The sequence below is a fragment of the Maylandia zebra genome, linkage group LG14 (assembly GCF_041146795.1).
Source record: "Maylandia zebra isolate NMK-2024a linkage group LG14, Mzebra_GT3a, whole genome shotgun sequence".
Taxonomy (NCBI): domain Eukaryota; kingdom Metazoa; phylum Chordata; class Actinopteri; order Cichliformes; family Cichlidae; genus Maylandia; species Maylandia zebra.
In genome coordinates, this window is record NC_135180.1 from 40,287,916 (window position 1) to 40,304,532 (window position 16,617).

The window sequence follows — 16,617 nt, forward strand, 5'->3', positions numbered from 1 at the left end:
GATTCAAACCAGTTCCTGCTGTGAGGCGACGGTTCTAACCACTGTGACACCGCCATGCCATGTTATCAAAAGTAAAAACATTTGTTCATGGAGCAGGTGGGAACACTGGGTGGGTCTCACCTGTGGATGAGCACTCCAGCTGCCTGACCGAACTCGCTTATGAGTGTCGCCTCTTCCTCGGAGACGATCTCAGGCTGGGAGGACAGTGGTGGCTGAGGCGGCGCCCGGGGAAACTCGCACTTCTGTTTGTCCTCCCAGGACTTCAGGGTGCTCTCAAATGCCTGAAACACAGACACGAGGTGAAAACCTCCGCCGGGCCGGATCGAGACTCCCAGAACAACCCAGAGCTGCTTCACTTACTCGGTCTCGGGTCAGGGTCTGGGTCCGGTTCTTATGGATGATCTTTATGTACCCCGGAGGCTGGATCCACGCTTCCCCGTCCACCTGAACCGGGACACCCTCGTCGCCCAGGATTGTGATCTTCACTGTCCGACACTGAGAGGGAGGGGGTGACAGTTACAGACAGATAGGCGGGTGGATTGGACAGGTAGGTGGGTGGGTGGGTACCTGAGCGATGCGGTGGTGCTGCAAGTTGATGACTCGGGACACGGCCATCTGCATGCTGCCAAAAACGGCCACCACCTCCAGGATCTTATCATCGAAGGACGGCGCTGTGAAGGTCTGACAGAAACACATAGGCCGAGTCATGACAGCACCGCTCAACTACTAGTAACCACCAGAGAACTTCCTGTTCCACAGGGGGCGCTCACAATGACTGCAGCTACGCAAACGCCAACCTTCACATGAGACGTTCAGTACTACAGTAATGTATTACTTCATTTCAGCATCAACATGTTCACACGAGTACAGACAGGTGGAGGAGGTGGAGGTCTTACATCGTCCTCTTTGGTTCCTCCCCAGAAGTTGGTCCCACCTGCGTAGCTCGGGATGTTCAGGACAGCGATTCCCTGCAGACTGGGCAGAGGGATTGGCCGACCATCACACTGAAACACACAGTGTCACGCGTATTACCAGCTAATCTCTTTAATCACTGCAGGAACACGGTAAGAAGTGGAGTGACAGGTCAGGTGGTTTACAGAGCTGGTGTGTCTGCGCTCTCAGGACCTAAGAGGAAGCAGGAAGTTGTCGTTTTCCTGGTCGTGCCCCTCCCCGTCGGCTGCAGGTTGTTTGGACTACGTCCATTTATAAAAAATACTGTGAAGAAAACAGAACTCGGCCTTAAAGACCCTGAAGACATTCATGATGTCATGAAGGTCAGAGTGAGTTTACTGAGGAGGCAGCAGAGCGTGAGGGATTTCCTGGTTCTGCTCTCACCTCCAGAAGGACTCTCTGCTCGAGGTTCTTGTAGGTTCTGTGCAGCAGCTCCTTGGTTCCTAGGACTCCATACCACATCATGTTCTTGGTGCGACTCCTGCAGATCAGGACACATCTGAGTCAGTTAGCGCTCTTGGAGCTCGCCACGCCGCCGTCACCGTGCCCACTCCTACCTGCACTTCTCTGGATGTTCGTCTCGCTTGTTGTTGAAGTCCAGAGAGATTTTGGCATCTAGTCCGATGCCAAAGTAGTTGTTCATGACACACTTCTCAGTGTAGCAGTCCCTGACACACACACACACAACAGGGTTAATGAGAGCACGTGTGGACGCGGCGAGGACCTTATGACGCAGTCACGGAGCCTCACATGTTGTCGGGGTCGCAGCTGAACGGGTCGGCGTTGACCAACAATCGGCTGATGACGGAGCTGTTGGACAGCGAGCCTGCAACACACACACACACACACACACACACACACACACATCACTACTGGCATCATAAACACACACTTTAAGGAGTCAGACCTGCCGGCCTGTTACCTGGATACAGGATCTTTGTGTTGAGCATAGGCATGTTGTCCCGGCTTCCTGTCTGGACAGGAAGTGATGCGGAGCTGCCCAGTGGTAGGCTGCCTTTGCTGATGAGCTTCTCACAGGGCGTCTTACTGACTGAAGACAGAAAACAAAGCATGAGTGTGCGGCGGCCGTCCCGTGGGGAAAGCACGCTTTGGATGTTTCTGACCTCTGCGAGCGCCACGATGCTTGGAGCTGTAGGACGAGTGCAGGGACGTCTTGTCCTCCTCGGTGTCCTCCTCTTCGTCCTCCTCCACCAGACCCTCCTCCTCGGCCCGGCTCAGAGAGAAGACCTGCTGCTGAGTCTGAGCGTTCTGCTCGTCCACCGCTGCAAACACACAGAAGCAGCTCAGTTCGCTCGCACCACACTCTCCTCACATTACACTGATAAAAATATCAGAGCTGGTCATTTACTGATTTCTAAAGTAAATTAGTTGTCAAACAGCTAACAGATCATCTGCAGAGGCTTATTTGAAGAGTTTCAGTCAGGTTTCAGAGCTCATCACAGCACAGAAACAGCTTTAGTGAAGGTTACAAATGATCTTATGGCCTCTGACAGTGGACTCATCTCTGTGCTTGTCCTGCTAGACCTCAGTGCAGCGTTCGATACTGTCGACCATAATATCCTATTAGAGCGATTAGAACATGCTGTAGGTATTACAGGTACTGCACTGCAGTGGTTTGTATCATATCTATCTAATAGACTCCAGTTTGTGCATGTAAATGGAGAGTCCTCTTCACACACTGAGGTTAATTATGGAGTTCCACAGGGTTCAGTGCTAGGACCAATTCTGTTTACATTATACATGCTTCCCTTAGGCAGCATCATTAGAAGACATAGCATACATTTACACTGCTATGCAGATGACACCCAGCTCTATCTGTCCATGAAGCCAGATAACACACACCAATGAGTTAAACTGCAGGAATGTCTTAAAGACATAAAGACCTGGATGACCGCTAACTTTCTGCTTCTTAATTCAGATCAAACTGAGGTTATTGTACTCGGCCCTGAAAATCTTAGAAATATGGTATCTAAGCAGATTCTTACTCTGGATGGCATTACCTTGGCCTCCAGTAACACTGTGAGGAACCTTGGAGTCATTTTTGACCAGGACATGTCCTTCAACGCACATATTAAACAAATATGTAAGACTGCTTTCTTCCATTTGTGCAACATCTCTAAAGTTAGAAATATCCTGTCTCAGAGTGACGCTGAAAAACTAGTTCATGCATTTATTACTTCCAGGCTGGACGACTGTAATTCATTATTATCAGGATGTCAAAAAACTCCCTGAAAAGCCTTCAGCTGATCCAAAATGCTGCAGCAAGAGTCCTGACAGGGACTAGAAAGAGAGAGCAGATTTCTCCTGTTTTGGCTTCCTGTTAAATCCAGAATTCAAAATCCTGCTCCTCACATACAAGGTCTTAAATAATCAGGCCCCATCTTATCTTAATGACCTTGTAGTACCATATCACCCTATTAGAGCACTTGGCTCTCGCTCTGCAGGCCTACTTGTTGTTCCTAGAGTATTTAAAAGTAGAATGGGAGGCAGAGCCTTCAGTTTTCAGGCCCCTCTTCTGTGGAACCAGCTTCCAGTTTGGATTCAGGAGACAGACACTATCTCTACTTTCAAGATTAGGCTTCAAACTTTCCTTTTTGCTAAAGCATATAGTTAGTGCTGGACCAGGTGACCCTGAATCCTCCCTTAGTTATGCTGCAATAGACGTAGGCTGCCGGGGATTCCCATGATGCATTGAGTTTTTCCTTTCCAGTCACCTTTCTCACTCACTATGTATTAACAGACCTCTCTGCATTGAATCATATCTGTTATTAACCTCTGTCTCTCTTCCACAGCATGTCTTTATCCTGTCTTCCTTCTCTCACCCCAACCAATCACAGCAGATGGCCCCGCCCCTCCCTGAGCCTGGTTCTGCCAGAGGTTTCTTCCTGTTAAAAGGGAGTTTTTCCTTCCCACTGTCGCCAAAGTGCTGCTCATGGGGGTCATATGATTGTTGGGTTTTTCTCTGTATCTATGAAGTGCCTTGCGGAGACTTATGTTGTGATTTGGCGCTATATAAATAAAATTGAATTGAATTGAATTAAAGTGACCGAACTCATCAAGCTTCCTGCCCTGGTTTCCTGAATCTGAACCAGCATGACCCCAGCTGAGTCCCGCAGCTGGGGTCTGTCTGTGGACAGAGTCTAACAACAAACCTGAGGCCGAGCTGTTCTGCAGCAGCAGACATTGAGATCTGATCCTGGATCAGTGTGTTTGTCATTTCTGTAACTCAGCCCAGCTTCAATCTGTGGGAGGAACTGATGAGCATTTACCCAAATTTTTCAGAAGGACAGAAAATCTAATTTTTCCCTTTAATTGCATCTCATACAGCCCCCCGATCCATCGTCGAAAATAAACCTGTTATCACTCATCTCTTTAAAGCCCTCCTCCCCAAACACCTGCTTTCCTCTGATAGGCCAGCCTGTGGCAGCCTGCTAAGGGGCAGCTGTACTGACTGTAGCTGAGTATCCACAGCCTCATGGAGATTTGACTTTACTGAGCTGTATCTGAACAGCTCCTCTGTGAAACCACCACACCTGTTCAGGTGAGTCCTGACCATGACGGGCTCACCTTTCTCAGTGTGCTCAATGATCTGCCGGATGGCCTTCTTCAGACTGTTGGCTCTCAGCATCAGCTGTTCTCGAGGTTTAAAAATGGCAGCTGCTACCACAGAGGAGGAGGAGGTGGAAGGGGTGGGGCGTGAAGAGCAGGTGGAAATGGGCAGAAAGTGGGGAGGAGGAGGAAGATGAAGAGGAGGCAGCACAAGTCCCTCCACCTCCTCCTGCTCCTCAGCGATGGTTGGGGGAGGAGCTGGAGGGAGCACAGAGGACGCCTGAGACTCCTCATTTAGAGTCTTCAGCAACGAGTCCAACTTCTCCTTCAGCACACCGCACTGAGACAGAAAACGCGAGTCATCAAACACAGACTCGAGTCATCAAACACAGACTGGTGCCTTTTCAGTTGTGGTACCTTCTTGGCCATGGCCTCTGACTCCTCCGAACTCTCCGTGTTCTTCTCGTAAGCTTTACCAACCCGGGCCACAAAGTCCTTCACCGTCTCACAGAGAACTCTGCAATGAACCACACAAACACCACCATTACTCAATTACACCTAAGACACGACACAGATGGCTGCGCAGGTGGGTGGGCGTACTTGGCCGAGGAGATAACCACCGAGTGCTTGTCAGAGGTCAGGATCTTGGACAGGTGAGCAGCCACTGAGTCCTCATACGTGAGAATGTGCTGGACCTGGATTAGAGGATGGAAACAGTCGAGTCAGAGGAGTCTGTTCGTTGTTCCCAATCTGATTCAGAAAGCACGACACTTTCAAAATAAAATCATGGTGGCTTCTGTCAGTGTCAGATCGGCCCCTCTGCTCACATTCAGCACAAGCTCAGCCACATTCACGGAAACATATCCACTTACTCATCATTAGGTTGCTAGGTAACATTGATCCCTGACTTTAATACTGATCAGTATTAAAGTCAGGGAGCAGCACTGGCATCACTGCTGCCCTGGTTATTGTCTTATTGACGATGATCTGATTAGCTGATATTAAAACCTGCCAAAGCTGGTCCTGCACAAACCAGAAAAAGCCAGTTTGCTCATAAAGCCTCATCCAAGCATGCTAAGCCTCTGAATACTGTTATACTCTTTGTAAATGAGTGGCTTTGGTTTGTTCCACCAGAGGAAAGAATCACAGAAACCCACACACGACCAATGCAGAGGACAATGAGATTGGCCACACCCATTCTTCATCAGAGCAGTGCTGAGGTCTCACCTCAGAGTCATCGCTGCAGTCCTCGGTGACAGTGGATGCAGAGTGTTGCCGTGGAAACTTAGTCTCATAGACCATGATGCTCCACCTGCAACAGGAAGAGAGAAAGGCGTGGTTTACCTGAGCTACAGCCCGGACCCGTAGGTCGTCCCCATCCTCGTGTGACATCAGATAACTGGTCACCTGTCAAGCATCTTGGTGCTGGCTCTCTCCAGTTTCTCCAGAATTTGAGGGAGCTGGGTGTCATCGTCGCAGGCCGAACCCCAGCCCAGAACCCGGGCAAGGTCATTCCCGGTCCCCAGAGGAAGAACGCCGAGCTGACACTGAAACACAGATACACACAGTCAGCGGCGAGCACGGCGGGAGGCAGAGCACGAGTTAACCTGCAAGCTCGTACCTGCTTGTGCAGCGTGAGCATATCGATCTCAGACAGCACCCAGCCAACGCTGCCATCTCCTCCACACACCAGGATCCTGAAGGTATCGAACTTCTGAAACAGCCGCAGACTGCCACACACACACACACACACAGAGGTGTGAACTTGCATGTCAAACATACTGTGTGTTACTGTGTTTTTGTCTGTGTGCGTCTGTGTGCGTGTCACCCCAGGTGAGGCCCTCCATTCATCAGGTCAAACACCTGCGCCGGGTTCAGCAGCTGCTTGAAGCGCCGCAGGAACTTCACACCCTGATTGTCTCCACTTTTAGAGTTAACAAAGACCAACAGAGGACTGGTGCAGGACGGAGGACACGACGCCTTCCAGAAACCTGCGCACACAACACACACACACACCAGCTGTTGGTCTGCCGTGGGTTAGTGGGGCACTGGTTTGTGTCGACCTCCTGCAGACCGACGTGGGCGGTGCTGGCTCTGATGCTGCACACATTAAAACCTCTGTAACAGCCGCTTTAACCCGAGCGCCCACCCTGAGGCCCTTTGCTGTCATATTTCAGCCTGCACAGAGTGAGTGGGTCTGCTGTAGGGACCGGTGAGGGTGGTGAGCTTTTTCAACGGTCGTCAGACCACAACTTTATTGGTTCGTATTGGTGTCAAAGGTCATCTTTGTGGGGGAAGTGTCGGCATTCTGACGTCTTCAAAGTTTATGGCACAGAGCTCAACGTTTCTCTGTGAGGAGACACGTTGATGGTGTGGATGAACCTGCCTGTTTACCGAGCACACTCATCTTTATTGTTTATTATCTTTAATTGCAGTCTGGAGATGTTCTTTCTTGTGGGATGAAGACAGCTGTGTTTAGTTCTCTGACATGTCCGTTTTTACCGCCATTTTAATGAAGCTCCAGCACAGACGTGCAGGTACAGAGACGGAGATGTGGCGGTACTGTCCGAGCGGCCGTACCCATCATTCAGGAGAACGCTGACTGTGCGATCATGTTCAGAGGGTTCACTGTGTGTGTTACTGACATCAGGGGAAATAAGAAGGAAACCTGCAGGGTCGCGTCAGCGTGAGGTGGTAATGTTAGTGATTATAATGGTGATGGTGGGGATGACGGCTGTGTGAGCAGATCTGCAGTGAGTGTGTTTGCCCTGCGGGGGGCAGCGTGGGGCTCAGACTGACAGGAGCACACTCACCGTCTGAGTCGATGCTGTTGAGTGCCGTCGGAGGGATGACGGACACTTTGCACTGACCAAGGGGACACTTGGAGGACAGCTGCTCCTTACAGCTGGAGTGCACCTGTGGAGACAGCTCACCTGTTCACACATCTGACGTGTGTGTGTGTGTGTGTGTGTGTGTGTGTGTGTGTGTGTGTGTGTGTGTGTGTGTGTGTGTGTGTGTGCGTGCGTGTGTGTCTCACCATTGCTTTACACCACAGACACCTCCAGTCCTGCAGCCGCAGCACACTGCCGCACGTTTTATCACACACGGTGCACTTGGCCGACACCGGCAGGTTTCCCTCCAACCACTGATGAGGCATCGACACCTGAGCACAGAGGTCAAAGGTCAGAGGTGAGTCGTTCCCCGACTCAGAATTGACAGGACATCTGTGCTGTGTGTCTCACCCCGTCCTCGTCCTCAATGATGTCCTTCCCGATAGAAGCTAGCGTTGTCCATTTACAGTTGTTGGTGGCTCTGACTGCACACCGTTTGTGAGCCTTAAATTTACACACTGAAACACACACACAGACACACACACACAGACACACAGGTCAAATTATCCTGCGGCTCATCTACAAACTGCAGAGCACAGCCCCTGAGCTGGAGCTGTCTGCTGATAGCATTCAGCCTCAAAAGCTTTGTTACAGGCCAATAAAGGAAAGCTGTATCTGAAGGATGCAGTCCGCCTGCATGCTGATTCACAGGATGCTGATTCACACCCACCTCCACGTGTACACAGGTGGAGGTGGGTGGAGCACACTCAGCTCCAAGTTTGTTGATCAGGAACACGCTGCTGCTCACAGACAGCACTCCTCACTGTCACTATAACAGCTCTTTGCTCTGCACCGTGTGTGTGTGTGTGTGTACTTGTGTACCTTCACAGGAGAGGCCGTGTGACGTGACCCCTGACAGAGCCTCCCTGCACACGTTGCAGTACGTGGGTCTGGCGTGGGAGCAGGCGTACCAGTTGTGCATCCCACTGAAGTGGTCCATGCTATACTGGGTGGACTGGGACACACACACACACACAGTGAGCAGGCTGTACAGAGACCAGTCTCTGTACACTGGGATGGCAGGGACGAGACTGACCTCATAATTCTGTCTGTTCTGGATGCTGCGCAGCGCCGTCATCCAATCCTCCATTTCCTTCCTGTTGTCTGCACAAAGGATGAGGCGCCGACAGGGCGTGATCACCTGAAACACACAGGTGCATACATCACGGTGCATTCACAGTCCACAGCCAGATGTAGGAGTTTCAGATGTCACACTTCAAACTTTAATTAACAAGATGTCAAATCATGAGGACACAGCTGGAAGCTTGAAGAGCTGCTGCCCTCATAACTCTGTGACTTCTTGATCAGCTGCTCTACAATGAAGCTTCTGTTTCCTCAATGACAGAAACAGACCCAACCAAGAAACCCTTATCAGGTATCCAGTGCTCACACACACACACACACACACACACACACGCACACACACACGCACACACGCACGTACGCACACACGCACACACGCAAACTGTGTGTGTGTTAGAGTTGGTGCCTCTGTCACTCTGCTCCTCCTCAGGTTGTGTCTCAGGTGTGGTGCATGCTGGGAAACGCGCTCAGACTGCTGCAGGGTCTGATGAGTGGCTACATTCTGACTTGTTCTGGATCAGTTTTGCTCCTGCTGTTGCAGTTTCCTGAACTTTTACTCTGATGTCTGGGAATAAAAGCACACGAGGCTCAGTCCGAACACTCTGGGAATGATCAGGGTTCCGTGTGAGAGCTTAGTCACGTCCCAACAAAGCCTCGTTTCAGGACGCGACCACAGAACCTGCAGCACAGGCTCGGCCGTCACACGGAGAGCATCACAGGACGCCGGGATATCTGGGAGCAGACTTCCTTGCTCGGGCTGCTGACACCTGTCAGGAGCAGAGATGGGCAGTAACGCGTTACTTGTAACGTGTTACTGTAATCCGATTACTTTTTTCAAGTAACGAGTAAAGTAAGGGATTACTATTGCAAAAACGGTAATTAGATTACCGTTACTTTCCCGTGAGCACGCCGCGTTACTAAAACCGTGAGTTTTTTGCGAGAATGTCTCACGACAGTGACGTAAGCGAGTGCGACGTTCGTGACAACAGCTGTGTGCAGATCAACAGTGGATCACATATCGAGTGCAGGAGAGAGTATGAGCTGCAGCGTTTAAAGCGTGGAAGTACTGACCTTACTTTGAGTTTGATTCCATAAAAAGTGACACAAACATTAGTGTCCGCTGTGCGTGGGAAGAAAACTTCTTTTTACAGCAAAAAAACCCCTAAACTTCCAACAAGCACCGAGTAGCTACGACGTAATGGGAAACTCACAGAGACACTCGCGGATTCTTCCACTGACCGCGGCACACCTGCACCAGGGTAAACCTCCGCCTACCATAGTCCTGCTTTACAGGTGAAAATAGAGCAACAGGACCGCTGAGTCTGTGACTTTATTTATTTTCTGCTGTGTTTTACTTGCATCTATTTGAAAGACTGAGTGTAAACACAAAAATATTTTATTTTATGTGCTGGAATGTGCAGAAAATAGGTTTAAATGTTAAACTAATTTCTTCCAGTCAGAATGTTGCAGATAATTAAATGTTTGCTTGATGCATAAAGTTAAAAGATTAAAACTAATAAAACAAGTTTTAAAAAGAGACTTTTCCATTTGATTACATTTTGTATGATGGATTATGCAGAAAAAGTAGAATTGGGCTGAAAGATCTATCGCTTTATCACCTACTCAGGTTGTAAATCATGTTTTTAAAAAGTAACTAAGTAATTAATTACTTTTGAAAATAAGTCATCAGTAAAGTAACAGGATTACTTTTTGGGGATGTAATCAGTAATTAGTTACTGATTACTTTTTTCAAGTAACTTGACCAACACTGGTCAGGAGAGCTCGCAGCGCGGTGCCTTACGGAGAGAAGGAATCAGCCGTCAGTGGTCACGTTAACCCGACGAACAGGAAGAGCGAGCACGGAGCGCGGGTCCCCCAGCTGCCGACTGGACTTTGACACTGTGGGATGAGTCCACACAGACAGAAACACAGCCCGGGTTGGGCTGCGGCTTTGAACATCTAGAACTTTTACAAGTATTCTGGGCTCCTCCCCCTGTAAGACAACTTTCTTGTGATTGGCTGGCGTTGGGAAGCCTGCAGATTACAGATGAGCAGCGCAGCATTATTTTGTATTTTATTGTAATTGTGTGCTAAGTCGTTCCTGCAGAGGGCGCTCCACGTCGGCTCACCGACCAATCACAACAGTTGATGGCGTGGAGCTGCTCAGCCTCAGTCTGTACAGCCGCTGTCGGCAAACGGGCATCACAAACAGGAAGTGACATCACGCCATCGCACACAATGGACCTCTGTGAGCACAAACAGAGATAGCAGTGTTTCTTGCCCCTCCCCCACCGTCCCTGAACCTCTGCTTTCTCTCCACATCGTCATCACCCAATCACTGAGCTGTACAAAGTCACCTGACGTCTCCTCCTCTGCCTGTTTCCAGCTTCCTGCTCTTGTCCTCGCTGCTGCAGCCGACTCATGCTAAGCCTCGGGAAGTCCACAGATCCACACACAGCGGCATGAACGCAGGGGAATAAAACACGTTCCTTCATTCCCGTGTCATGTGACCCACGGGGTCTTTTCCCAGAGCTCAGTTTAAAACGCGGCGGACACCTCAACAGTTCACTTAAGCCACCAAAGCAGCTGTGCATGAGCCACAGTTCACAATAATCCTCCTTTGTGTGATCGGAACACATGGGCGAAGGAAGCGTTTAAAACGAGAACTAATGAGCTCTGTCGACAAAACGAAAGCTCGATTAATCGCCATCACTCTGCTTCCACCGTCTGACTAACGGTGAGCGCTGATGGAGACCGCCCGGCCCACTTGGGTCAGCGTCACCGAGGCTCAGAGCAAAACACGTGTGAAGGCCCGGAGGAGAGACGTCACCAATAACAGCGTGAAGGATCTGACGCAGCGGTGAGTCAGGAAGCGTGAAGCCGGTCAGCTGTCGGTGACATCATGACCTTTTGACCAATAGCTGACTTACCGCGTCCTGACGAAAGTCCGGCTCAGAGTCCCGATCCTGGTTCTGGTCTGCTGTCGTCTCTGCCTCGCTCTGACCATTTCTCCCTGCACCGGCCCCGCCCCCTTCCTTTTCTACCCAATCCAACCAGCAAGAAGGAGGAGTGTGTGTGTCAGCTGTGTTCATGTGACTGTGTATTTTTAGCACACAGACTGTTATTATACCGACCACACACACACACACACACACACAGACTCTTTAAACAAACTTCAAAGGCCTCAATTACAGGAAATGACTTCACTCGCCAAAATAAGACGCTCTCTTCCTGTGTGAGTCCATTGTGTGACTAAAACAGAAACTCTGATGAGCACAAACAGCTCCGAGCATCAAAGCGACAACAGCACAAAACACACAAATGGATTCAGTTAGAAACAAAAGAAAAGCTGAAGATTATTCAACACAACATTTCAAAATTTATAAAAAAAAACTAATCTGTGAAAAATGTTAAAAATAGAAAAAAATAAATATGTAAATAAATAAATTAGAGTAAATATGTTTACACTAAAGGAAAACCAGGTTTTTAATGGACGCCAGCAGCACACACAGACACACACACAACCAGACACACACAAACACAGACACACAATGAGTGACAGACGTAACTCAGCCACGCCTGCTTCCAGTCACTGATCAGCTGATTAGACAGAATGTGAATTAAACAGGAATCTATCCTGAGGTCACTTCCTGTAGTGTAACCACACAGAGCAGGAACAGCGGCCTGTGTGGGGACTATTTTCAGCGGTGGATGAACCTGGCCGTGCTGCTGCAGGTTTGGCCAGAGGGGCCGATGGTGCGATATGGCAGCCTGGCTTCTGTCAGTCTGCCCCAGGGCAGCTGTGGCTACAACTGTAGCTGCCTCCACCAGTGTGTGAATGTGAGAGTGAATGAATAGTGGCATTGTAAAGCGCTTTGGGTGCCTTGAAAAGCGCTATATAAATCCAATCCATTATTATTAAGACTCACGGTGAAGCTGTTGTTGACGTTTTTGGTGCTGGACTCGGCCACGCTGGCGTCCGTCAGGTCGACTTCGTCAAAGATGATGGACTGCAGACACACAGAAAAGGTTATGCTCACGCGTGCGTCCTCAGAACACAGCCCAGCAACTGAGCGGCAGGGTGGGGCTCACCTTGGCGGTCTGAGCGTAGTACAGTGTCCGCCCTCTCAGCTTGAAGTATCGCCGCTTCCAGCGCTGGAACGAGCTCGTCTGTTTCAGCAGGTTCCCCTCCTTCAGCACAGTCTGAAACACACACACACCTGTGAGCACAGATTTCTTCTTTCTCAAGCTGAAAGTGTGTAAATCTTGTGTAAAGATGGAGGCTGTCCGCTGCACAGTTTTAAATAAAGTTGGAAGTGTTTGAATGTTTCTGGCGGCTGAGGCGTGGGACAGCAGGAAACAGTGGAGTGCAGCTTCCTGTCAGAGTCCCACATGACTCAATCTCAATGTTTGTCCCATACTCTAAATATAACCCATGTTCTTCCTGTTCTTCCATTTGCTGCCGCGGGAAATTCCAGACTTCACTGCATGAGCAGGCATTAAACCTGTGATTTATCTCCTCGTTCCCGTGCTTTTATTTTGAAAAGTTAAAAAACTCCGTCTTTTATGTCTGTCAGAATTATTATTGACATTATTCTAATTTTCTCTCATTTTCAGTGTTTGAAGAGATTTGTGTCGTGTCCAAATTCCTGGGCTGCTTCCTCCTGAGGACGTATTTGTAGACCGATTACGTCACAGCGACGCGCCGAAGGCTGTTCAAATTCGTAGACTCCTCCGAATGCAGCCGACAAATGCGTCCTCATTTTCCCCGAATTTGAAGGATGGGTCGGGTGTGTCCTTCGTGGCCCACCATATCCCAGAATTCATAGCGCGGCCCAGCCAAACTCCAGTTTCCAACAACGGCAGCAGCTACTAAGTTTTAAAATTACTCTTACTAATCTTTCTGGGTCACAAAATAAACTTTTAACATATTTTCAGGCGAGAAAGTAGCTGTGAAAACTTCAAATATCTGCTCGGTTTATCAAGATATCGCACATTTGCAAAAGTGCTTCGACGTTTTCGGAGACGTCTGTTACCCACCAGCTCGACAGCGAGCCAGGAGCTCGCGGGTCACTGGAGCCGCCGAGAACGGCACAACTCCCGGCACATCACTTTCAGATCACTTTCGCTGCTCGGGTTAAACGTGATATATAAGTCACTTAGACAACCTAAAAATGTTATTGTTGGGCTTTTTTCAGTGTTTTATTTGTTCGTGAGTAAATCGGTTTGGCTGAGATTAAAGTTATTAGATTAGATAAAACTTTATTAATCCCCCGGGTTGGTTCCTCCTTGGTTTTCACACAGCTGACTAAACGTCAAACAGAAAACTGATTAAACAGAAGTATGAGACGGTCGAGAGTTTACGCCAGTGTCCTGTTATATTTTAGATAGCAAGAAGCAGACGGCGAGTTCATTAAACTCCACCGAGACAGCGCTGACGCTAACTAGAAGGCGAGACCGTCCAATTTAACAGCCGTTTACTTCCGGCCTACCCGACCACCTCAGGAGGATGCAGTCCATGAATTTGGACACGACCAAAGACACCTGCAGTGATGCTCACACCTCTGATGAAGTCTCATAGTGTCAGCTTTGGTTTATACACAGATAGTTTACACTGAGTTTGTTATTACAGAGAAACATCCATCCATCCGCTTCCACTTATCCTTTCCAGGGTCGTGGGGGGCGCTGGAGCCTATCCCAGCTGTCATAGGGTGAGAGGCGGGGTACACCCTGGACAGGTCGCCAGTCACGGCTAACATGCAGAGACAGACAACCATTCGCACTCACATTCACTCCCAATGGGCAATTTGGATTAATCAATTAACCTGTCCCCACAAGCTGCATGTCTTTGGATGGTGGGAGGAAGCTGGAGTACCCGGAGGGAACCCACGCAAACACGGGGAGAACATGCAAACTCCACACAGAAAGACCCGGCCTGATGGTGGAATTGAACTCAGGACCTTCTTGCCGTGCGGCTCTATGAAGTGAGGACTCGGTGAAGATCTGCAGGTCACAGCGTTGACCCGTTAACCCTTTCGCCATGACGACGCCATGTTCACAGAGGAACACCTGGCACATTTGATCTGGTGCCCAATAACACCGCTCTCTGTGAGTGGGATTAAGTCACCGGAGGCCCCCCTGCAGCAGGAACCACACCTCACTCACCTGTGTCCTGCTCATCAATGATGCCTACCGCCCTGAAAACCAGAGCCTGTCTTTGGTCAGCTCTGTAGGTCGAAGGAAGCGCCTCACAGTGAGCTTTCAGGACTCCGGGTTTGTTTTTTAAATTGTTTCCTAATGGAGCTGCTTTAACATCGTCTGACAACACGATGTCCACATTTCCGAGTCTTTAGCCTGCCCGTGAAGGCAGCAATATGAAAAACGATCAGTAATCAATAAAAGTATAATCTGTCACGTATTGATCAGCGGTGCCAGTTTGAGTTCCCGCTGTTCTCTATCGCAGTTAAAATCCCGCTGCTTTTACCGGAAAACCGGCCGTTACGTGTCGGCCGTTACGTGTCGACCGTGATGGGACCGTTATGTGTCACAGTGCTAAAGCTAACGTAGCGCCGCCTCAGCTGCCTCTGTCCACCCCGCAGCAGCACGCGCATTTAGGCCACCAGCGATAGGAAACACCGATGTCTCACAGCGGGCCCAAATCTTTCCGTTATCAGGTGTGAGCTAGTAACCGGTATGTGTTACCGGTTTAAACTCGCGACGTTTCTCTGTTGTTTCCGTGCGTTTTACCGGCGTCTCCGCTGACTTTATGCCGTTTCTGCCCGAATTAGGTTTAACGGAAGCTCCACAGATGGTGAAAAAACCGCACCAGTCAGATCCGTGTTTACACCCGGTCATCTACTGAAACTCGGTGTCTGGCTACGGCGTTTCCTGTTATGTAGTTTAGAAATGGTCTAAGAGCTGTGGCCCTTACCCCAGAAAGCACAGTTTTTCCAGGGACGCTGAAGCCTGGGCTCAGAACTCCGTTTAAAATCGGTCAGATTTAAAGTGACACCAATCTTTGGACTACGGGAGCACGGGCCAAAGACAGTAGACCGGTTTAAGGCGCAAACGCGCCCGGTCTTCAGTTCGGCGTCACCAGCATGCAGCCCACATCTCACACTTGTGTTTTAAAGGCAAAGATAGCGCCGCCCGCAGCGGCCAGTGGAGGACGGCTGTCCGGGAAACAGACGTCAGAGCAGCGCTGAAACATCACACATCATGTTCACTGCGCGCCGGAGTATCCGACGGTCGATGTCTGGTCCGAACATGTTTCACTCTAACAATAAACCGGCTGCTTACCGCTAGAAAGAGGGACCGGCTTTTAAAGAGTCCGTATTTTACATGGAGTTCTGCGGGCCGGTGAGCCGGTGGACAGCGCCGTGCCCTCAGGCTGCGTGTGGCCCTGCGCTGCTGAATGAGCGCCGCCGCTGACCGCCGGCTATGCGCAAGGAGCCCCGGATGTTAGCACACGTACCTTGCTGCGGATCTGGCCGGACGTCGACACTTTTCGGATGAGTTTCTGCGGAGTTCCGGGCTCCTGTTCCGGCTCACTATCTGATGACTCGTCAGGGCACCGCGCCGCGGCGGAATCCGGTCCCCCTGCCTCCGCCATCCTGCCATCAGACCCCCGGTGTCTACCGCTAGGGGGAGCAGCGCCCCCCAGCGGCAGAGACCGGACAGCACAGCGGAGCCGACCCCTGGTGGTCACTCGGTGACATTACAACAACACGAGTTCTCCGCTGGCGTGAAAACAGCCTGAACTCAGCGGAGAGGGTTTGATGGTCCACTGAGCTCCGACAGGCCTGTGTGACCCGTAGCATTCCCGCCTCTTACCTGAAAAGGTTGCTCTGTGAAGCAGCCCGACGCCTCGTGAAAGTCACCGGTGACCAGGTTAACTAGATTTTAGGTAACTATTTAGATTTCTTTACATAGTCCACTCTCAATGGTGCCGGTGTTTCATCATGCACGCGTTAAAGACAAAAATAAGTTCTCCTTCTCCAGCTCGTGCAAAAGCATACACGTATCAATGTTATCTTCAGATAACAATGAAATCATTTTACTTAAACACAGCAATCAAAACTCAAATCTAGTTGACCTGAACACAAGCTCTCATGGCAGGTGT

At 49.9% G+C, this 16,617-nt stretch overlaps 1 protein-coding gene across 6 annotated transcripts in view; it reads right to left on the bottom strand.

Moving 5' to 3' along the window:
* Positions 1–16,192, bottom strand: part of dgkd (diacylglycerol kinase delta) — a 31,431-nt gene extending 15,239 nt beyond the window's left edge. Inside the window, exons 1-24 of one of the 6 annotated variants that reach the window (XM_012925115.3) lie at positions 15,970–16,192; positions 12,588–12,698; positions 12,425–12,505; positions 8,449–8,553; positions 8,235–8,367; positions 7,764–7,870; positions 7,559–7,684; positions 7,335–7,437; positions 6,350–6,512; positions 6,143–6,251; positions 5,929–6,068; positions 5,749–5,833; positions 5,122–5,216; positions 4,939–5,038; positions 4,540–4,861; positions 2,076–2,234; positions 1,874–2,002; positions 1,702–1,777; positions 1,509–1,619; positions 1,336–1,432; positions 897–1,004; positions 568–681; positions 361–495; positions 121–281 (exon numbers count right to left, since the gene is read on the bottom strand). In XM_012925115.3, the coding sequence (XP_012780569.1) occupies positions 121–281; positions 361–495; positions 568–681; positions 897–1,004; positions 1,336–1,432; positions 1,509–1,619; positions 1,702–1,777; positions 1,874–2,002; positions 2,076–2,234; positions 4,540–4,861; positions 4,939–5,038; positions 5,122–5,216; positions 5,749–5,833; positions 5,929–6,068; positions 6,143–6,251; positions 6,350–6,512; positions 7,335–7,437; positions 7,559–7,684; positions 7,764–7,870; positions 8,235–8,367; positions 8,449–8,553; positions 12,425–12,505; positions 12,588–12,698; positions 15,970–16,107 (3,008 nt within the window). In that variant the 5' untranslated portion in view covers positions 16,108–16,192. Of the gene's footprint in view, positions 1–120; positions 282–360; positions 496–567; positions 682–896; positions 1,005–1,335; positions 1,433–1,508; positions 1,620–1,701; positions 1,778–1,873; positions 2,003–2,075; positions 2,235–4,539; positions 4,862–4,938; positions 5,039–5,121; positions 5,217–5,748; positions 5,834–5,928; positions 6,069–6,142; positions 6,252–6,349; positions 6,513–7,334; positions 7,438–7,558; positions 7,685–7,763; positions 7,871–8,234; positions 8,368–8,448; positions 8,554–11,425; positions 11,546–12,424; positions 12,506–12,587; positions 12,699–15,242; positions 15,262–15,426; positions 15,445–15,794; positions 15,934–15,969 lie in introns of those variants that run through there. The other 5 variants (XM_004572560.3, XM_012925117.3, XM_076873542.1 and 2 more) reach the window with 5 other exon arrangements.
* Between the last annotated feature and the right edge of the window lie 425 nt (positions 16,193–16,617).